The sequence below is a fragment of the Ambystoma mexicanum genome, chromosome 11 (assembly GCF_040938575.1).
Source record: "Ambystoma mexicanum isolate Mex_15411 chromosome 11, UKY_AmexF1_1, whole genome shotgun sequence".
Taxonomy (NCBI): Eukaryota; Metazoa; Chordata; class Amphibia; order Caudata; family Ambystomatidae; genus Ambystoma; species Ambystoma mexicanum.
Window position 1 is genome coordinate 1,441,836,352 of NC_090934.1, and position 23,345 is coordinate 1,441,859,696.

Consider the following 23,345-nt stretch of genomic DNA (forward strand, 5'->3'; position numbering starts at 1 on the left):
TCGGGGAGGCTTAATGAGGTTATAGCATGTCCAGGGCACCTTCAAGCCTGGGCTACCTGACTCACTCGGGGAGGCTCAATGAGGTTATACCATCACCAGGGCACCTTCAAGCCTGGGCTTCCTGACTCACTGGGGGAGGCTTAATGAGGTTATACCATGTCCAGGGCACCTTCAAGCCTGGGCTACCTGACTCACTCGGGGAGGCTCAATGAGGTTATACCATGTCCAGGGCACCTTCAAGCCTGGGCTACCTGACTCACTCGGGGAGGCTCAATGAGGTTTCACCATGGCCAGGGCACCTTCAAGCCTGGGCTACCTCACTCGGGGGAGGCTCAATGAGGTTATACAATGTCCAGGGCACCTTCAAGCCTGGGCTACCTGACTCACTCGGGGAGACTTAATGAGGTTATAGCATGTCCAGGGCACCTTCAAGCCTGGGCTTCCTGACTCACTGGGGGAGGCTTAATGAGGTTATACCATGTCCAGGGCACCTTCAAGCCTGGGCTACCTGACTCACTCGGGGAGGCTTAATGAGGTTATACCATGTCCAGGGCACCGTCAAACCTGGGCTACCTGACTCACTCTGGGGAGGCTTAATGAGGTTATACTATGGCCAGGGCACCTTCAAGCCTGGGCTACCTGACTCACTCAGGGAGGCTCAATGAGGTTATACCATGTCCAGGGCACCTTCAAGCCTGGGCTACCTGACTCACTCGGGGAGGCTCAATGAGGTTTCACCATGGCCAGGGCACCTTCAAGCCTGGGCTACCTCACTCGGGGGAGGCTCAATGAGGTTATACAATGTCCAGGGCACCTTCAAGCCTGGGCTACCTGACTCACTCGGGGAGACTTAATGAGGTTATAGCATGTCCAGGGCACCTTCAAGCCTGGGCTTCCTGACTCACTGGGGGAGGCTTAATGAGGTTATACCATGTCCAGGGCACCGTCAAACCTGGGCTACCTGACTCACTCTGGGGAGGCTTAATGAGGTTATACTATGTCCAGGGCACCTTCAAGCCTGGGCTACCTGACTCACTCGGGGAGGCTCAATGAGGTTTCACCATGGCCAGGGCACCTTCAAGCCTGGGCTACCTCACTCGGGGGAGGCTCAATGAGGTTATACAATGTCCAGGGCACCTTCAAGCCTGGGCTACCTGACTCACTCGGGGAGACTTAATGAGGTTATAGCATGTCCAGGGCACCTTCAAGCCTGGGCTACCTGACTCACTCGGGGAGGCTTAATGAGGTTATAGCATGTCCAGGGCACCTTCAAGCCTGGGCTACCTGACTCACTCGGGGAGGCTCAATGAGGTTATACCATCACCAGGGCACCTTCAAGCCTGGGCTTCCTGACTCACTGGGGGAGGCTTAATGAGGTTATACCATGTCCAGGGCACCTTCAAGCCTGGGCTACCTGACTCACTCGGGGGAGGCTCAATGAGGTTATACCATCACCAGGGCACCTTCAACCCTGGGCTTCCTGACTCACTGGGGGAGGCATAATGAGGTTATACCATGTCCAGGGCACCTTCAAGCCTGGGCTTCCTGACTCACTCGGGGAGGCTTAATGAGGTTATACCATGTCCAGGGCACCTTCAAGCCTGGGCTACCTGACTCACTCGGGGAGGCTCAATGAGGTTTCACCATGGCCAGGGCACCTTCAAGCCTGGGCTACCTGACTCACTCGGGGAGGCTGAATGAGGTTATACCATGTCCAGGGCACCTTCAAGCCTGGGCTACCTGACTCACTCGGGGGAGGCTCAATGAGGTTATACCATGTCCAGGGCACCTTCAAGCCTGGGCTACCTGACTCACTCGGGGAGGCTGAATGAGGTTATACCATGTCCAGGGCACCTTCAAGCCTGGGCTACCTGACTCACTCGGGGGAGGCTCAATGAGGTTATACTATGGCCAGGGCACCTTCAAGCCTGGGCTACCTGACTCACTCGGGGGAGGCTCAATGAGGTTATACTATGGCCAGGGCACCTTCAAGCCTGGGCTACCTGACTCACTGGGGGAGGCTTAATGAGGTTATACCATGTCCAGGGCACCGTCAAGCCTGGGCTACCTGACTCACTCGGGGGAGGCTCAATGAGGTTATACAATGTCCAGGGCACCTTCAGGCCTGGGCTACCTGACTCACTCGGGGAGGCTGAATGAGGTTATACCATGTCCAGGGCACCGTCAAGCCTGGGCTACCTGACTCACTCGGGGGAGGCTCAATGAGGTTATACAATGTCCAGGGCACCTTCAAGCCTGGGCTACCTGACTCACTCGGGGGAGGATTGAGACAGATAGGAGACCTGCGCTACCGAGACTGGAGGATAAGTGTATAAACTCTTAGCCACTAATTTCATAGGGTCATCATTTGACGCTTAAGGGAGATGCTTTTCTTTATACAGAGAGTCAATGGTGCCCAGTAGGCTAGTTCTGTTAATATTGAATCCCCCACCTTTGCTGTATTGATCTCAGAATACCAGTGTTACTGGCTCATCTATTTGTGAACTAGTGTTCGGTTTCTCCAACCTCGGGACAATGGAGAATTACACTCTGTGTGCAACATGTCCTATTGCCTCCACATTTGCCCCACAATTTCTCAGATTTCTGGTGATCAAACTGTTTCATTGTAGGAGGTGTGAAGCAACATTTATATATGATTTACTACAGAGAGACAGCCTGCAGCATGACTATAATACCGAAGGCCTGGTGCTGCATCAAAACCCCGAGAGTTGTGGCTGTTGGTAGGAGGTACATTTTTTGTGAGAAGACTTTGGGGCTTGTGGGAGACAGCAGAGTAGACCTCTGGGCGAAATGAGCAAGGATTCTGGCACCTGCACCCAAAGACCGCATGACAAACACCAGACAAACTCCTGACAAACGCCCCATGAACGCCTGATAAATGCCTTGCCCTGCCTGGACAAGCCCTACCCTCAACATGCGAATGTCCTAGCAGGTCACAGAGCATAGCAGCTCAGCATGTTAGAGTAAGGTTTGAGGAATATCTAAGTCTGCTAACCAGTATACTAAGGAAGCTGTAGATGTGTCCTCACATTTTAATCTGCCCTCCCATTGAACGTTACGTTATTGCCTCCCATAAGCCTTAGCAGGTTATGAAGATGTCAGAATTTGCAGACTTTGCCTCATCTGCCAACTCGAAGATGCTTGTTGTGTTCCTCATGGGGTGCAATGTATCTATTTGAGAGAGAGGGATTGATAGAGAGTGATAGAGAGAGAGAGAGAGAGAGTGAGGTGGCATTAGGAGCTAGAGAAATGGGATGCTTGACGTCTCATGCTGAAGGGATGTGATCTAGTAGTTCAGGCTGGACAGCCCCTTTGGGGGTAGGATCAAGCCTGACTTGTATATCGTCTTTCCACTTTTGTAAATGCTTGGTAGGCGAAGAGCGATGATCTGGAGGGTGGCCCAGAGCAATTGCCAAAGGTTAAAGAATAATTCTAAAGTTTCCATCTATCACCTCTTTATTTTTACCTGTCGGCAAAATGACCTGGGGTAGAAGTGAAGGGTTTCAGGTTATTTTGCCTTCTAAGGACTACTCCAACCATCCTCTGACTAGCCAACTCCCCTCTAGGATCCCCTATCACTTTACCTTACATGCAGACACATAAGGTCCCCAAAGAAGATCACCACAGGCCTAGCCGTTAGCACATCAAACTATTTGAGCCATGACTAACCTCTCCTCTTTAGCACTTTTGCACTCTCCCACATCAATGACTAACCAGACCCAACGCACTGTACTCTATCTGATTTTGGGCTCTTCCCTATGGATAACATACTGCCAAGTTTCTTCTGCCAAACCCATAGAAAGCAGATTGGCACTCAAGATCGGGGTACTTCCTATCTGCATCCATCAACACCACAAGTTTCGGGTTCCATGTGATAATGCCCCTGCAAAAATATCACCTGGCAATAAAGTCACCAAAGAATTGCAGTTTTTTGCAGGGACATTATCACACTGAACAGGCGGCGGATGCCCCCCCAAACCCCAACACCTTTTTTTTTTCAGGGACACCCCACTACCCCCACTCCCCTTGACCCCATATATACGGTCACCATATATAATGTTGCCACAACCTTTCCCCGGCGACCACATGTATGGCAACCATATATATGCGGACAATATTACCAGATACCAAGTTCCGCATCTGCCTTTCCCACTGTTCTACTAATGAACTCCAACTCCCTTTTCTCTTACAGAACCACGCACATTGAGGCCACCAATAGTGGCAGGCAGGCGCTATTTAAGTCCATTTACATTGCATTAGATTTGATATTTAATGGCCTTGATATCTAATGGGCCATTGTTGACAAATATGAGAGCATGCTTCTGCCGTTTTCAAACAGATCTGCTCCCTGAGCTCCAGATCTAATGCACTCCTCTCAGTTTGGGCCCATTGATCAGTATTTTGTATACAGACAAAAGCAAACAGAAGGGATTGGCCAGAATCTGTAATGATTTAAGAAAAAATCTGGTTGCCCCCACACAATTGCCACTTTGAATGGAATCCAACTCAACATCACACACTATCTAAGAGCTCTGCACCCCTACTCTCCGAAAAAACAACTCGGCCTGGAACAATCTCTTCTTTGTTGTTATCTTCACTTCTCATGTGGACATATTTTAATGTTAATGTGCATTAATTAGACAAATGATCAATTTGTTTTAATTCCAATGTATCATATTAATTAATTAATTACACTTATATAGCGTGCCTAACCCTCAGGCATTTGGGCGCTTGGCTTGAGAATACAGTTGCATATGAGATACTTGGTTACATTTCTTATACAGCAGCAATACGAGTAACAATTGTATATAAACATAAGCACCAAGGTGCTTGAGTTTGAAGAAAACAGGCAGTAACATATGGCATGCTTGGTTAGACAGTACATTTGCATATGAAGTGTGGCGTCAAAACTGGGCGGGTGCATAGTTTTGTTAGCCAGAGTCAGTCAAGTTGGTTGTCAGTCAAAAGTGTGGGATTGCTTATTGCTCCTTAAAAGGAGCTAAGTTGGTTCTTAGTGTCCTAAATAAAAAGCCATGTTTTTAAGTTTTTTTTCGGAAAGACCATAGAGAAGGGTCTGTTCACAGTTCCGTAGGCATGGCATTCTAATAATTCACTGCGAGAACCGGGAAACGAGATCCACCGGCTTTCTGTCTTTTATATCTGGGTGAGTCCAAAAGCCCTATGTAAGCTGAGCAGGTTGGTCTGGCGGAATGAATTTTGGAGATCAGGTTTGAGAGGTAGCGCGGAGCGGTGTTGGTTAGACATTTGTCGGTGAGAGACAGGACTTTGAATTCGATGCATTCTCTAACTGGTAACCAGTGGACATTTCTTCTAGTTGTGGATTTATGGTCTGATTTGGGGATATTGAGTGTCACTCTGATAGCATTGTTTTGAACAATTTGAAGCTTCTTTATGTTTTTAGTGGAGGTACCTGCAAAGGTGGCATTCCAATAGTCTATCCTGGAGAAGATTAGAGCTCTAGCGAACGTGAGACGGTTCTCCACTATGAGGTAGGGTCTGCAAGCAGTGATGAGTTTGGCAGTGTACGTTGAGGCCGAAGTTATAGCGTTCACTTACGGAGAGAGGGTACGTGAGGAGTCAAGGTATACTCCTAGAGTGTTGACTTCTTTGGATACCTTGATATTGTTTCCGTCTATGTCAAAGTTTTGGTAGGATGGTGGGAGGTTCTTGAGTTTCACTAGGCTGCCTTCAGGTTTGCTGGTGGGGGTTACCTGATTTACCTCAAACCAAGAGCTGGAGGTAAATCAGTCCCCCACCAGCAAAACTGCCAGAATTACCGCACCAGTAATACCTAGAGGACTCCATGGAATGAGGAATTACCAGCATTCACGCCACCTGTAATATGGCGGACTTGCAGATATCAGGCGGCGGGAAAGGTTATTCCATTTGCCGGTATCACGCCCGATATTACAGGCAGGTTTCTGGAAAACTTGTAATGACTCCATTTCATTTAGAAAAAAATTAAATGCCACATGCAAATGATGCTTTGACAGAATTTCAAAGAGATTCTCCTGGAATCCCAAAACATTTATCAGGTGGTAAAAGTAGGTGGATTACTTAGGAATCCATTGATTCCGTGCCTGCATGAAAATCTCATATATCGATGTATATTAGGATTATCACAGCTTTAGTAGATGAAAGCCTATAATCCATAAATAACTTCCAATCTACTTCAGATAATTTGACAGCTGCTTTGATACCAGCAAAGATTAAAAAGTTAACTTTTTGTAACATTTATTTAAGATGCTCAGTTCAAGAACTGACCATGACTGGATACTATGCTGCACACCGAGCTGCTGCCTTCTCTCAGCACCCAGTGTACCCATGCATTAAAACCAGTGGGTGCGTGCTGCATTTCTCATATGAAGTGCATATCATATTCAAAGATTCATTTCCTCGGTTGGGGCCTCCCTCTGGAACAGCCTCCCTGCTTCTCTGAAACTTGAAGAGAACCATCTTCAGTTTCAGAGTCACCTCAAGACCTTCCTCCTTGCTTCTGCCTTCTCTCTTCCTCTCCCCTGCTAATCTGTCTGCCTTGGTACCGTGCACCAGGTTACCTTCTGATTTCGGGCCCAGATCTCTGCCTGCCCAGCCACACGCCAGCACTGCCTCCTGGCAACCTAGGCACTTGGGTATGTTTTTGCTACCCTACATTCCTCTTCCAGCAGTTATCAGACACCTGTTGTCTACATCTTATCCTTGCACTTACCACCTGCTGGCCACACTACCTGTTGTTGTTTCTGTCACGTGTTCATCACTTTTGACTCCTCCCCTGCCCCTCGCACTTTCCCCCTTCCCTTTCCCCTGCACTTGCACGTTCCCAATGTCACTCGACCTAGTAAGATCATTGTTTTGTCCGCCCTTGTTTCCCCTCCCTTGCCTAGTGGCGCTCTGAAACACTTGTGTATGGGTGCGATACAAATAAAATATCATATCATTGCATTAATTACTTCAGGCTGATCAAAGCACATCTAATAAAAATCTGGAGGGTGATATGCTTACCCGCGCACGGCATGCAGCAATCGGAGTGACGGATATGCTGTGTGCACATCGATGTGGTGTTTGATAATGAGGTCATTGACCCACTCTACCCTCTCTTCGCCACCCTTTGCCATGAACGCTGGTATCCACAGGATGCTGCCATTTAACCCCTGAAGACGTTGCAAGAACTTGTCTTTCCAGGTCTCATTGATGAGGTCCTCAAACGCCCGCTGCACCACTGATGGATTCATAGTCACGAGGTCCGTCTTCATCCCAACATCACTGGCATACTCTTCAACTGGAGCCAGATTGCACCTGTGCACAAAAGACTTATATTTAAATATTATCTCACACACCCTCACCATTTACTATTTAAGTATCTATCACTCTCACAAAAAATACATCTTGACTCTTTACAATAAATATTCAATGGACAGTGTAGGAAAAAGAGATTAAAAAACATTTGAAAACAGCTGCGAGAGCGCCCAAGAGGAGGCGATAAGCAGGAAATGAGGTGTGCACTATACACTCAGAGCGATCAGATACTTCCTATGGTGCCGAACAACCCTATAGATAAGGGGTGTATCTGCCACTTTTACTCCATAAAAATAGGCAACAATTTCCCAAAAATAAAAGCAGGGAGTAAAAATTCTCCTTATAAAAAATAGGAAATGGGCACGTAGTACCTTGTGCTCCTGCTTTCACCCAAATGGCTCCATGGATATGTTTGGACCAGTCGTGTACATAGGACCAGAGGATGAAATTACTAAAAATACTCCCATTGTGAATTGGATTTACGTTTTAACTCTCGAAAAATAATTTTAATCCCAACTTAACAAAGTAGGGAGTAAAATACTACCACTTCTAAATATTTTCCGGAGCACTGGTCCTGACACCAAGTGTGAAGGACTTTCAACATCAAATCGAATCAAAAACAGCTTTATTTCATCCAAAAGACCATGAAATCCTAATACATTACAAACATTTAATTATTTAAATATTGCAGGCCATTATAAAAGAGTACAATACCCAGGCTTGTTGTACGTGGTTGCACCACATTAGAAACACAATTTTTAAAATCTCACTAGTCAATGCAATCCACAATTCTGGTAATACCTGCGGCGTAAAAATAATGCAATTTAAAATCACTCTTCAAATAGGAATCCTAAATGCAATAAGGGACAACGATATACAGTGCAATATACAGTGCATATCATGGGGTGTGCAAAGTATTCTTTCTCCACTCCTAAGCGGAAATATCACAGGGCATCGAGCAGCAGTGGGTAGATACATTGACTTTTCACTGCACTCCCAAGAGCCTGATATTATATGAATGACCATATGATAGTGCTCATGTATAAATTGCATAACTTGAACTACAATACTATCGGGGAACAAAGGAGTGCTGAAGCTCATTGACTAATCACCAGCGCATTAAAGGTTGTACACAATCTTTTCCTACCGCCCGAGATAAGATTCTTCGCATTCTTCGCCCTCGAATAAACCACTAATTGGTCATTGGATGTACAACAAAGCACAATGGCTTGCAGAGGAATAAAGGCCTTGCACCACGCCAATAAAATTTAGATTCATGCAAATCCCTCAATGCCAGTTACCCATCTCCGACACCCAAACCCTGAATATCCACCTCATATACAGACCCCTTAGCCCTTTAGGCTCCTTTGAAGAAGACTTAATCAATATCTTATCTGACAACCTCAAAAACTCTTCACAATGCTTTCTCTAAGGAGATCTCAACCTAGGGTTCAACGACCCCTTAGACCACAACGCCATGCATATCAATGACTCCCTCGCTGAATTGGGGTTTACCCAAAAAGTGATGGGTGAGACCCACCTTAAAGGAAGGACCCCCAATTGGATAGCAGAGCATAACTGCCAGACTTCCATAACACCTCAGCTCTGGTCCGATCACCATCTGATCTCCTTCACCTTAGAGGCTACACCTCCCCTACCTCCCGCCAATAGCACAACTCCTGCCATTCCCACCAGAAACAAAAGAAATATTACAGCCGAAAAACGTACTCCCCTGATCCTTCCCACCTTGAATTCGCTTCCCGACCACACAGATCCTTTCACTTTGGTAGAGGAGTACAACAAAATAATGATATCATCTTTAGACGTCATAGCACCATTGAAACTTAGAAAGAGTAAACATAAAAAAACATGTGAATACCTGTTTCTCCCCCCACTTGAAAGCAATTAGATTAGAAAAACGGAAAAGTGAACAAACTTGGAGACAAGATCCTTCTGACACTAACAAAAACAACCTCAGTAAAATAGCCACCCTTTAAATTATCCCTGCCAAACAATCTTCCTTCAACTTGCGTATTACTCAAGCTAATTCAAGTACTAAAGAATTGTTCACAATCCTTAAAGAGATAGAAACGCCCATCCAAGCCCCTGACACCTGTCTTAAGGACAAAATATGGTGCACCAGCATTCAGAGTGCCCTATCTAACAAGGTAGCGACCCTCCAAGCCAAGATTAACAACGAAAAAGAAACTCTCCTCCTTGCTCCTAAACCCAACAAAACCTCTGTGCCACTGCCCCTGCGTACTCTGCCACCTCCCAATCAACTCCCAACACGGTTCAACTTCAATAAAGTATTTATTTTAGAAGTTGAAAAAGTTATCCTTGCCCTCAAACCCCCTAATTGCCATGGCGACCCTTGCCCAGCCCAAATCATAAAGGACGCTGCACGTGACCTCTCCCCGTTCATTTCCAAACTCATAAACGCCTCCTTCTCTACCAGCACCATACCCAATAACCTGAAACAGTCTTGGGTTCTCCCACTACTTAAAAAACAAACACTTGACCCGTCCATACCCACAAACTATCGCCCTATCACCACAGTCCCTTTCCTGCTTAAAATCCTAGACAAGGTGGCTTACCTTCAAATCCAATAATATCTGGCATGTAACCACCTTTTAGGAGTACGTCAGTCAGGCTTCAGACCAAAACACAAACTGAAACTGCGCTAATTGACCTCAAGGCACACATTGACACGTTGAGAGACAATGGAAAGGCAGCACTACTGCTACTACTTGATCTCTTAGTGGCGTTCGACCTAGTGGACCACAAAATCTTATGTAACCACCTGGACTCCGCCGGCCCACTTCTCACAAGAAGGGATAGGATGGATCAAATCCTTCCTCAACAATAGAACAATGCGCGTCTTCTCACCCATAGCAGCCGCCAACCCCATGCCCATCACCTGCTGTGTGCCCCAGGGCTCTTGTGTGTCCCCTACCCTGTACAACATTTTCACAAAGCCCCTTTTTGATTTTGGATTTCAAAAATGATATCTTTAATCTACTATTTATTAAAGGTTCTCTCCCAATTATTTCAAAGATCCCAATTCACAGTGGATAAAGACTGACAAAATGGCAGCTCTGTGTGAACCTCTATGTAAAGTGTCACCCATAAATCCCCTTCTATGGGATTAAGCACCAGCCTGGTGTGTTTCATTTTGGAATTATTAAGTATTTTCCAAATTTTGGATGAATTCCACAGGCAGAGGATTTTCAGCATTGCTTGGTTATCATTAAGATACCTATGACACCTAAGCGCTGTTAGGCATTTTTTTGTACTGTTGGATCACTTTTCGCTTCTCCTTGAGATAGCTTATCATGTCATGTTTATAGATGGTAAGTAGGCTCATAAATGATGACCCATTTCCCCTCTTCGTCAATGCCACCTGCCAATCATACATGTGTTTATAGTACTGCGTTTTGATATTATAGTCTCATATATGGTTTAGCACAATGGAATGTTTTTTGAATGCAGCATAATGCCAGCACATGGTTGCCTCTATCTGAAGCAACCACCAGAGCCAAATAGTCCAATTAAATATGCATAATCACTGAACTATGTAAAAATAATTATCTTAAGGTTAGATCATGTAAGAAAAAGGGAACTTGATACATAGATACAATCAATTAAAGAATAGCTACTCCCTCTATGCCACAATTCCATTTGTTTGTCACAAGACCCAACATTTACATCAATGCTCCCCAACATTCACCCTGTGAAATCTCTCTAATATGATGCTTTCCCCTGTTGGTCTGCATATTTTGAATAGGAGGATCGCTCAGGGGCAACGTGCTCGCCTTGGAAGCCAAGACGACACAAAGCAACACAGGTTCGATCGACAGGTCTGCGCTTAGAAACCTCTGGGTATGAAGTGTATTATAAATAACCAATTAAACGTTTTAAAAAGTTAGTTGGTTTAGAGGCTTGTAAACAAACTCTGTTAAAATCCCCGGCTATCAGTATATTATCGTAATGCCCATCTAAATACCATCCTAGAGAGCAAATTATTGATTTCCTCAAATATAAATACCTGAGAATGGGTGACTGGATTCCACTAACATTTACAACAAGTATTTAATTAAATAAATCGTCATACTTCCTAAAACATCTTACAGCAAATAGACTGTCACTCCTGGGGCAAATCTGCTGGGAACATGCTCTTAAATTATGCTCAATGGCAATTGCTCAAACTCCAGTAGGTCTTACCTTCGACCAGTGTTTTGCAGATTTATTGTGCTTACAAAGTTGCTGTATAAGCATGGCTCTTGTAAGCAATGTTTCTTGAAGTAGAATCAAGCCACACACAGCCAAGGAGGTAAGCGAGTCAAACGTGTTCAAACTATGTTAATGAACTCTGCAGTTCCAGGATACAATCCTTTTTGGAATCCGGCTTAAGGCAGAAGCAGTTTTTTGTGGGATTTGTCGATGATTATAAGGTTGCTAGTAACCAAGACTAGTCCATAGACAGCTTACCACCACTTTGCCTGTCCTGCATGTTCGTTCACCATTCAGGACACTTACACATGAGATTGTTAATGGTGCAAGGGAGAGATCCCTCCAATCATTCTTTCTTCTTTCCCGCTTACTTGTTGCTCCCAATTATGAACAGTGGGTTTGAGGGTCTTAGAAAAAGATCAATCTCCACCTCCCAGAAGTAGTCAATTTGCTCATAAACCGTCTTGGTAACTATTTTAGAATTAAACTGAGGCAAAATCATGACATTCCTCTCCTGTTGAAATTCTGTCAGATTAAGTTCAATTGAGTTAATCATCCTTAGAGGCAGGATAGGTGAAAATATTTGCAGTTGGCTAAAGGGGGTGTAGTCTGTATCATTCCAGAACACATCAAAACCGACTGATCATCCTTCAATGTTTATTTTGCTGGTGCAACAAGGATTACGCCCCTCACAAGCAACCTCCCCACTGGTTAATTTGACAGGCTTGGATGTGGGTTCCTGACTTGGGATTTTATCTTTCACGGTATGCAAGTTGTCTATACTGATAGCTTCCATTGATGAGGCCAATGGAAAAAATTTAGAGATGCCATTTAAAGTCTAATTTTAAGTCTTTTTTATGTCTATGCTTCTGCTGTAATTTAAGAACACATTCCTCTAGCGTTCCCTGTGTTGTCACATCTATAAACTGTAATGCTCTAAGAAATGTCCTCTCAGAATTATTATTATTGATGTGAACTTGTTTTTGATTCCTGTTTTTTTAGGTTGAGCCTTTGACGCTTCCTTAACTGGTTCTAGCTTAGTCCCCTTATTGCATTTTCTTCTTTTTGAATCTTTACTGTTTTTACTTGTAAACAGATCCAGGGTCAAGCTGTACCTTTCCTCATTCCTCATCGTTGACTCAACTATGCCAATGACTGTGGAATTTGCACTAAGCAGGGACGAAAGATTTCCCTTCTTGGCCCCCTCATTTGAGGGTGAGATAGAAAGGGAGTCATTCTTTTCATTCACTGACTGCTCCTTATTGAAAAATCAATCATTGGCACAACCTTTGTCAGCACTTTCGAGTGGTGTTTTATTTCATCTTTAATGTTATCGTATATTCTTATGAATTATTGTAAGGCAAGATGAAGGCAGATCTAAGGGATGGACCATACGTGTCTTGGAAAATGGTGACGGTCATGCGATGCTGATAAGCTGGGGTGCTTATTTGTAGGTCCGACCTTCTCTGCTTCTCTTGCAGGAGATGGAATGAGGTCCGGAGTCAGCAGCCTGTTTAGTAGGCTCACCTCTCAGCATAACATCAGTGAGGGCACTTAATCTGCATATTCACACTTCATTACTTAATAATCCTAAATTGTCTGAACAGGCTCTGCAACTTGGGAGTTAGGCTACTACACAAGGGACCTACCAACATTTTCACTTGGTTGCAATAATTCTGAAGATTTATTTTCTTCTATCTGTTTTCCCTTTAACGTTTTTTTCTAAATTAATAGATGTTTGCTGTTCTGTTTAAAGTCTTGGAATTGTGTTTGCCCTAATTTTATTATGATTACTTGTCTAACTGTTGAGAACCTGATACCCTATTAGTGGCCTGGGCTGGGGGCGCAGCCAATCAGGTTCCTCGGATTGTGGGCCAGAACTGCTGATCTCAGCCTGCGATCCATGGAACCCGATTGCTGATTGCCCATTCCCGCAGCACCATCTTCTTCCCACCCTCCCTTTGCCTTCATTTCTTTTAGAAACCCCAACCTCCCTCCCCAGCCCCACTCACCTCATGGTGGCGGCAGCGATGCCCGCTGCAGCTTCACGCCATCTCCCTTGGCCGGCTGCCATGGAAATGCAGGAGGGGCTCCTGACAGAGCCCTGCCTTTTAGATCCATGGCGGCCATCTTGTGCTAGAATTTTCATTTAAGGAACTGGACACATGTAACACCCCATTGCTTGAATGAAAATGCATTGTTCTTAACACCCTGGGTTTCTGGATTAGATTAGAAACCTGGGGTGCTAATAGCATTAACACCCTCTTCAGTGTGCTCAGGGAGCCTCTTTAAAGGCCCCAGTAGACGCAGGCCCCGGACTGATAATACCTGTTCCGTCCCGATGGATCGGGTGTTAACAGTATATTATTACCCAAAAGGTTGCTTTACATAGAGAATAATCCACCCTACCACTACATCTGCCCCCACCTACTTGTCCAAAAATGTCTCTAAGGCTCAATCTGCCAGGCCCAACCGGGATGCCTACTCATACTTACTCGTCACCCCTAGATATAGGTGCCAGAAATCAGGGGGAAACAGCTTTCCGGTGATCTCTGCCCAATCTTGGAATGCCCTCGCTCTGGACTTAAGATCAGATGACTCCTATTGGTCCTTTCGCAAATAACTCAAAACCTGGCTCTTTTCTCAAGACATCCAAAACCCCAAATGAACTTAACACTATATCGTGCCACCCCCAATTCCACACAAAAGCAAACTAGAAACATTGCTGCTCACATTATGGCACTCTCCACCTTGCCAACAATTCCTACAGCATACTTGCAACGCACTGTATTAACGACTGCAACCTTGTTGTACACAAGCCCTCATGTAATACCCATGGCAATAATTGTTCAGAACCTTATCTGTATCTCTTGCACTATCTGTGACTATTATGTCTGACGACCTGTATGTAACCTTGCTGAAACTAAGCCTTCTTGTAACCAGCATCCAGATGCTCCTGGGTTCAGCGCGCTTTATAAATGCCAAAATAAATAAATAAATCTTGGCTTTGAGGTATGTCCTTACACAGGCAAGGCTCTCTCATCCATTCTATTATTCACTAGCATGGGGTCACCAGTCCCAATGAACTCACCTGGAGGAACGCTCTCTACACTGTACAACCTACCAGACTCAGTTTGCTTACTCTCTTTGGCCGCCTCTCTCACACTAGGGCAAGTCAAATAAACTAGCAAAACAATTCCATATTGGCTTCTTAAATCGTAAGAAACAATTTGCAGAAGTGCCTGAATTCAGCACTTTGGAGGCTGTCATATTGCATGTTTGACTGCCATCGTTTTTCAATATCCATTCCACCATATAAGTACGTGCTAATAAAAGCAACTTGTTTTCATCATTTATATCTTTCTCCGGAAGTATGGTGAACAGGTCTACTCTCAGTAAGCGCTGGTGTATTCTTGACATTTCTTTTCAATACATTAAAAAAGGGTTATGGAGCACTAGAAAATGTGTTGACTGGAGCACCAGAAAATTTGCTGATTCGTCTATTTCTGTGAAAGAGTGGGCAGTGACTCTGGGTGCACAAAGAAACTTCTAGATTGATGGTCTCAGGACAATGTTAGTTATACTTTCCTAAACACCAAAGAGTGACAAAACAAGTCCTGAATGTGAACAGCTCAATATGTTTATAGAGAATCTCCCTAAGTGGGAGGGGCGTGCTTAGTCATGAGTCACGTGCTACTTGCGTCTAGGCAATCAAGCTTCACCTCACTCGAATGGGACAGTGCTGGAAAGATGTGTCAAGATTGACTGGGTTGTAATGAATTAAAAAGCTTTCTCTCCATCACTTTTTGGTGTTCAGAGACACATTTTTAAATCAGATTTTGTCTCCAAAGGATTCTATAGAAACATATCACAGGGAACAGCAGCAGACGTTAATTCCATGTTAACGTCTGGTGTGAACAGAGCAGTAAACAAGATATTGGGCCTCATTCCAAGTGGGCCGGTAAGAGATACCGGGCACTGGTAAGGAGGCCGGTGCCGGTAATCCCTTACCGCCCTAGTACGAGTTCCCTTAGCGGGTCCCTCCTTTAACGCCTGGTCTGACCAGGCATTATGGACGGGACCCGTTAAGGGACCTTGGAGCCAATAACGGTACCGCAAATTGCAGTACCGTTATTAGCTACTTCCCCCTTCAAATTGAGCCCTATGGGTGCTCAAATGGGAATGGGGAATGTTTTTTTCAATGGGAACTTACCGGTCCCGCAAAGGTCGGTCTACACCGGTAAGTCCCCATTGGAGGTAGTCATGGCGCAAATAGCGCCATGACTACCTCCAATCTCGGAATGAGGCCCATTGACTGCCAAAGGTAAGGCTTAGGTCCCAAGCAATAACCAGGATCTTTGTCAAAAGGTGTGGTACAAATTCCCACACGAAAATACGTTCAATATATTTTATTATGGGCTAGGTAATTGTAAGAATTTATATTCTGTAAAGTTGACTTTACAATTGCATCTGTCCTAATTAACGAGAAATGAATGTATGCCCATCATTAAAAGTCAACATGAGGTTTTACTGCTGAATAATGGGTTTATCCTGCTTCCCTGTATTTGCCTTCTTCGGAAAATACCACAGCAAAACAGCATCTTGTCGCCTGCTCCCTGCACTTGGCAAACTCCTTGGAACTCAGCCGGAAAGCACCAGCAGCAGCTGGTGATGACATGAGCAAATCCCCTTCCCTGCCAGCGAGCACAGCTGGGCTCCCATCCTTTGGTCTGCAGGCTGAAGGACAGCATGCCGAATTTTAATCTCCCGGTTCCCACCAGGCCTTCCGCTGCAACAGAGTGTATCGTCTGGGCAGGCAAGCCGGTGTGCCATTTCTGCGCAAGACCTTTATCAACAGTGTATCAAATGGCATCGCTGGAAAAGTGCCACGCTAAAATGAAGAAAAGATGGAGTCGTGTAGCGGGGAGGTTTTTTTTCTTAAGAAATAGTTGATATACCCTCTTCAATAAACGGCTCCAACAGTACTCTGGACAATTTGAAAGTTAGTGGGATTTCAATATCATGCTTGCATTCCAATCACATTCCTTTCACCTTAAGCTCCTGAGTATGATCGTTTTAGGGGGAAGTACTTGGTTCTGTTACTCAAGGGTAGAGGCTTTAGGCAGTACCATCCAGCCCTGTACTTTCTACTGCATGCCATGAACCATAAAAAGCATTCAATAGTTATTTAAGCATATCCTTCTGCACTGGAGATATCTCTGTTTTTGTGCAACAATCCAAGATATCTGTTTTGTCTTACAAAAAATATATATGTGACAGGGAGAAGCAGACTGTAAGCTATTGCATAGCCCAAATGGGTAGATTACTTCATCATAAGATGTGCTTGCTATACAGCAACACAATGGGCTTCATTACAAGTCCGGCGGTAAAACTTTTCCGGCACCTGATATCCCGGTGCCACCGGGACAAGTTGCCAGACAACGTTGTGCCTCATTCCCGTAGAGTCCCATAGGACTCCGTGGGAGTATGGAGTCGGAAACTATGAAATACACGCAGGCGCATCACAAACGCGTCCATGGACTTGCCTTTGTTCTACTTTGTCGTGTGTAACACGTGGCACTCTTAGTCCAGTATTCCGTGAATGCCGCTCTCAAACCAGCATAGGAGTCTGTGGAATCTGCCGGGAGCTCACCAACAATGTCTCTCACATTGGGCCCTATGGCCAGTGACAGTAGACTATGCCTTTTATCATTGTCCCGAGGGCCTATGGTCTGAATATATATATATATATATAAAAGTTTCTGGCCCACCTAGTCCATCGAGGCTCCAGATTGGTGGTCTCCATGACATCAAAATGGTCAGATAGCTGCACGGCCAAATTGTCCTGCAATCCTGATGGTGGGCCTCCCTGCGGTGTAGTGGGCACCGTGAGATTGTCTGTGTCTGACATGATGTGCTGAGTGCTGTCTGCCCTTTGCGCAGACACCCTGTGCCCTATTTCTTCTGGGCAAACTCTGATTCATAGGCAGACCTTGCCTAGATGCTACCCTCCAAATCCAGCTGAGGCAGTGCCCCCTATTAGCAGGAGGCAGTGAGGTGAATTTATGCCAGTTCCATGCACTTCCACTTGTTCTCATTGTAGTAGGAATAACTATTCCCGTTCTATTTGCAAATTCGTTGGTGGCATAGGGGCCTCATTATGCCCAGCGGCCGCCCAGCACCTTGGGAAGCGTAGTCCCCATTCCTGTGGGCAGTCCCTGCCGCTCCGTACCTTTGCTAACTCGCGCATCACCACAAGTCTCCAAAACGCACTTGCACGTCTCCTGCAATCCACCTTCCTTTCTCCGGCTTGCCGCATCCATGCGACGCTCGACGGCAAGTCTCATAGCAACCGTTTGGTGGAGGGATGAGCGGGTCCTCGGTCTCTTGGTCACCAGTGTTGGCGATGCTTAAAGCAAAGCATCCGGGGTTGGAACCTTGTATTCCCTGGACGGCGCCATTCATAAATAAAGGAGCGGACACCAAGCAAGGTTCATCGCGTCTTCACTCCCCATGCCATCCGCCGCTCACCCACAACACGTGACGACTCACACGTGATCGCACGACATCACACATACCTTTTGGAACTCGTGCTTGGAGCAAGATCTCTCCTTTCTTGACAGCATTTTTGTTTTGCCAGATAATGGGTTTTTATTTTCTCTTAGCCATCCATTTATCCTACTTGCCGTAACCATTAATGTGGGGCCAACATTTCACCTACACATTATAAAGGGCTCTTTTATTTTACAGATGTAGTTGAAGAATTAGACTTCCCATTTTAGGAACACTCTGTTACTTGATCGATGGTCACTGATGTTTGGGAGCTTTTCAAACAGGATACACAAATGTGCATATTTCTATTAATGGGTTGTCAAATGCAACTTCAATTAAAAACACTTTTTTTAAAAAGTTTGTCTGTATCACACTAAAACAACGTGTCTATTTCCTAAGGTAACTGAAGTAAAATGTATCGATTTTTCAATTCAAAATGATTTACTTTTTTCTTGGGGTCAAGTAAATTCATTAGAATTCTACTCAAGCATGGCTGCAGATGTTCACTCCTGTTGGCAAGGTTTGTTCTCCATAAAGCAGATGTGTCATAATGACCTTTCAAAGCTCAGATATGCGTGGATTTTCAAAATAGAGGAGACCACATTTAACATTTATGAAAATGTACAACTCTCCATTGATGGGTGAGGACCTTTCTCAGGCACTGACACTTGCAGAGGCATTAAGGGTATAGCATGGAAGTGGACGCCCTGTGAAAACCAGACGGCGTTCCATAAAATTCACACAAAAAAGCAATCAACTGATTGGCTCTGAACTTTCAAAATAGTTGACATGTGCTGTGTTGTCTGTTTCCTGCGGGAAAATAGCGCAGGAAGATGCAGTAGAAGGGGGCACTCATCATTGTGAGAGAATGCATCAATCAGTGCTTCGATTAAGCCCTTTTTGGGCATTCTAAAGTAAGGCATTTTGTGACATCTAGTGGGCGAGTGTATAAAACAGCACCTGCGCGCGCACCGCACCGCACCCGAAGAGTCCCGGTGAGTCCCGCTTTGCCCGGACGTCTCGACCGTTTCCCTGCGTTTATTAAAAGCAAAGGACTGCTTCTGAGGACTACTCTACCCACAAGGTGACAATCTGCAAAGAAATAGTACTATAGACACTCTTACTCATAGTATGAGTACTCATTTACTTTTTATTTCCCCTGTATAGGCATTTTGTGACATCTAGTGGGCGGGTGTATAAAACAGCGCCTGCGCGCGCATCGCGCGCATGCACCTGAAGAGTCCCGGTGAGTCCCGCTTTGCCGCTTCGCTGCGGCGCCCGTGGCTCCCGGGGCTCCGGAGGTGCTTCAACTCACTGCTCTTTTTCTTGTGTGCTAACTCATAAATAGCATTCACCTTTTTTCCCACAGCTAGAGTGACTAGCACACATTGTTTGTTTGTCTGGAACCAAGGGGAAATCGATCTACTGGACTTATGACTTCAAAGGGCATCTATCGTTTAAAAACTGCGATGCCTGTGAACATTCGGCAGCGAATTATGTCGGAATCTCAACAAATATATGAAGAGCAGCCAGCAATTAAGGTAGCCACTAACACCTGCTCATCTCCAATTTCGAGAACTTCCCGACGTAAAACAACAAACAACAAGAAAAAAGGGGGAGTGCAAGATAATATTGACATTCGCAAATATGGTTTTGGCATTGTTGGCGTAACTTTGCCGGCTACTAAAGATGCCTCAATAGCTCCTTTATCAGTGCCAAATAACGGTTCAGGTGATACGAACTCCAACGCGGGAACGTCTAACCACGGCCCAGCAGCTTCCAAGGACAGTACACAGGTGGAAGCACTGCCTAATCCTGATGGCATTAACACTTCCATCACGGATAGCATGATCCTACGTAATGCACTTTCAGGAGCTCCGGCTCATGCAATATTGAATACATCCAATCCTAGCCAAGAAGCTGTGATTGAATTGGACTCAACAAACTCCTGTTTCTCAGCCACTTTGAGGATTCTAATCTTTCTCAATCCCCTGATTTGTTCCGGAAATCTGGCTGCAACATATCAGGAATGGACGCATCCTACATAGCACCCACACCTCGGAGATCCAATGGAGACACGCAAATATCGGTAAAAAATATCGACCCCTCAAAGACCTCACAACTGACCTTAGAGGTAATGAACATTGCACTGATGGTACTTGCTAAGCTATTTGAATCTGTTGACAATAATCTGAAAGATCTCACAGAAAATGTCAACATTATGAGACCTGAACAATTAATTATGACTACAGCTTTTGATCACTTACAGAATAGTCTAAATGAGAAACTAGACAATGCAATTAAAGCTTCTAAAGAGTGTTCTCAGATGCTGGTTGAGAAACAGAAGGATCCTTCGAATGCTATTAAAGTTTATGCTGATGTTGACACACAAACAATCAAAATTACAGAATGCCAATCTGTTATAACTGTTTCAGAGTCTATTGCTTTTGAAAATATCATGCCTAGGGTGAAATCTGCGATATTGAAAACACCAGTGCCCTATGTTAAAGGAATAATTATAGAAAAATGTGTAGCATCTGATTCATTACCTATTCCACATGACACACAATATTCGAGTCACCCTAATAATCCTATGAGTGGCTCTCATGACTTGAAGTCTCCATACCCGGTTTTTGATGTAAGGACTACTAACATCTCGGTCCCAAAAAATTTAAACCCCAAAAAAGTCCAAGCTCCAAAGAAAACGAAAAATGTGAAAACTGCAAAACTAGTTGCGACCTCTGCAACAAAACAGTTTATTAATAACTTAACATGTGCAAATAGCAGAACTCTTGCTGCATCCAATAACATAACAAAAAAATATACAGCGCTGGTAAACTTAAAGAAAACCAAGCTCATTGAATCCAGTGATTCTCCCAGAAAAATTGTTGACCATCCTCCACTAGATGAGTTGATTAAATTAGCAGTATCTCAGCAGACATCCCAATCAACCATCACTGAGAATCAATCACGTCCTCTCCAAACAGCTCACGCCAGTTGTACCTCTAAAGTACAAAATGATCCTCTTAAAAATCCCACTGATGCGAGAACAGCACTAAGGCGAGAAATTGATTTGTACTTAGAACAGCGCACATTTGGTCCCCCTGTCATTCCCATTATTACAAATGGACCTGCTAAATGCACTTCTGTACTCCCAACTCCAACTGCACCGTACCAGGCGACAGAATGCACCTTTGCTAAGAATACTAATCATGCACATTCTTCTCAAAATGAACTTCGGGAGATAAAAGTCTCAAATGCACAATTATGGCAGTTGAATGAGAGACATGGCTCAATGTCCCAAGCAGGAACGCCTATAGAACGTAAAGTACAAAAATCTCAAACCATGTATAGACAGGATTCTGTTACTATGCCTGGGTCTTCTCAAAAGTGTCCTTTACCCCCCAGTAAAAAGACAAGTTCCATGCCAGAAACGAGATACTCTATGTTGCTATCTTGTTGACCTGAAGTCTGTCCTGTGTATATCTTGAATCGTCAGAGTATCTTAAAAATTTTCTCTGATACTTTTGAGCTACAAGAAATTCGATCAGAGGACCTAGATCAGATTGAATTCCCCAACCAAAATAATTTGGGTTCAGCTCTAATATGGACTCGCTCTCTAATAATGCATAACATAATTTGTGCTGCTGAGGTTGCCCTGTTTAACTTGGGATTCCTGGTTACATCTAATCATAATAGAAAAAGTCCAATAAAATCTTGTCTCAAGAATCCTCGGAATCCTGTCTCTTATACTCCCAGACAAAATGCACCAGAACATAAAGAATTTAGTCACATCACTAGAGTGTAACTAGACTCCGAAAATGACAAAGTGAGCCTAACAGTAATCAGTTGGAATACCCGAGGTTTTAGCCATTTTATTAATAACCCTCGTTCTATTCTGGGAAACTACGATCTTATTCTCCTCCAAGAAACCTGGATGACCAGTTCGCCGGTTTGGAATAACTATGATATTAATCTGGTACCTGCCATACGAGCAACTCCTTGCCTACTGTTAATCCTTTTATACAATGCTCCTATTTGGCTTTTAATTACATAAAAATAGCATGTATTAACATATATTGGAATCCTGTGGACATCTCGACTAACCTGTTTTTTAAAAATCTGACATCTTCAATGGAGCATATCATGCTGGAAAGTGGCATTATTCATGTCATTATTGCAGGTGATTTGAACATCCATCTTGTAAATAAGAACGTATCAAGAAAGCAGGACTGAGCTAAATCATGGAACATTTTTGCCAAAGCGTGGAATCTGGTGATGTTGAATGGAACTAGTGCGGCTGATTCTCCCCCCAATCCAACTTGGGCCAGTCGCAACCAGAGCACGAGCATTGATTACATTTTTGTCACTAGAAGCCTGTTTGATCACACTTCAGAATTTGCAGTAATATCATCTGAATACAGCGATCACAAACCGCTAAATTTCAAACTGGTCATGTCATCTTCCCCTTGTCCACAAAGACAATGGTTTCAAGGTGTGGTGAACTCAAATAACTCCCAGAACCGATTAAAATGGTCGGAAAAATCTCTTGTTAAATATAGAGATCACCTGAAAAGTTTTGATCAGGCGGGTATGAGTGACACAGATGTGGACAATGTTGCGCCCTATGATTTAATGCAGCTGTATGCTACTTTTCAGAACACCAAATCAAAAACACCTTGCGCTAATGATAACACTGTCAGCCTTAGGAAAGCATTATTTAGGAAGCAGAAACGTCAAGCTTGCACGGTACCTGCGGCGTATAGAGATGCAGCCTTGAAATCCATTAAAACAGCCTATAAAAATTGGATGATTGAATATAGACGATTTTTACAACAAAAAGAGGGTGAGAGTATGCTAATGCATATTCAAAATAAGAACACCGCTCAGATTTGGCAGCTGCTCAATGCAACCAACAAGGCTCCACCATTAACATCAGAGCTAAATGGAGTAAAAGAAAATGACTGGTTAGACCACTTTTTCGGCCATTTATGCTGCTCATGTACAACAGGACGTTGTAAGCCTCATGCCAATCGTTTTCGATCTACAATTTGACGAAGATGACATTCGTCATTATATTAACAAGGCTAGCATGTCTAGAGCCCCGGGTCCCGATGGACTTTCAAATGTAACATTGAAAAATAATGTTGATCTATGGGTATCAATTTTGTACACTTTATTCAAACTGATCATATGTAACCAAGAGCTGCCTAAATCCTGGA

General features: G+C 44.3%; 1 protein-coding gene across 1 annotated transcript in view; it reads right to left on the reverse strand.

The window, feature by feature from the left end:
- The window catches only part of ST8SIA2 (ST8 alpha-N-acetyl-neuraminide alpha-2,8-sialyltransferase 2), a 430,955-nt gene that overhangs the window by 74,229 nt on the left and 333,381 nt on the right, over positions 1-23,345 (reverse strand). Inside the window, exon 5 of the mRNA XM_069625076.1 lies at positions 7,045-7,338. Within this exon, the coding sequence (XP_069481177.1) occupies positions 7,045-7,338 (294 nt within the window). The remainder of the gene's footprint in view (positions 1-7,044; positions 7,339-23,345) is intronic.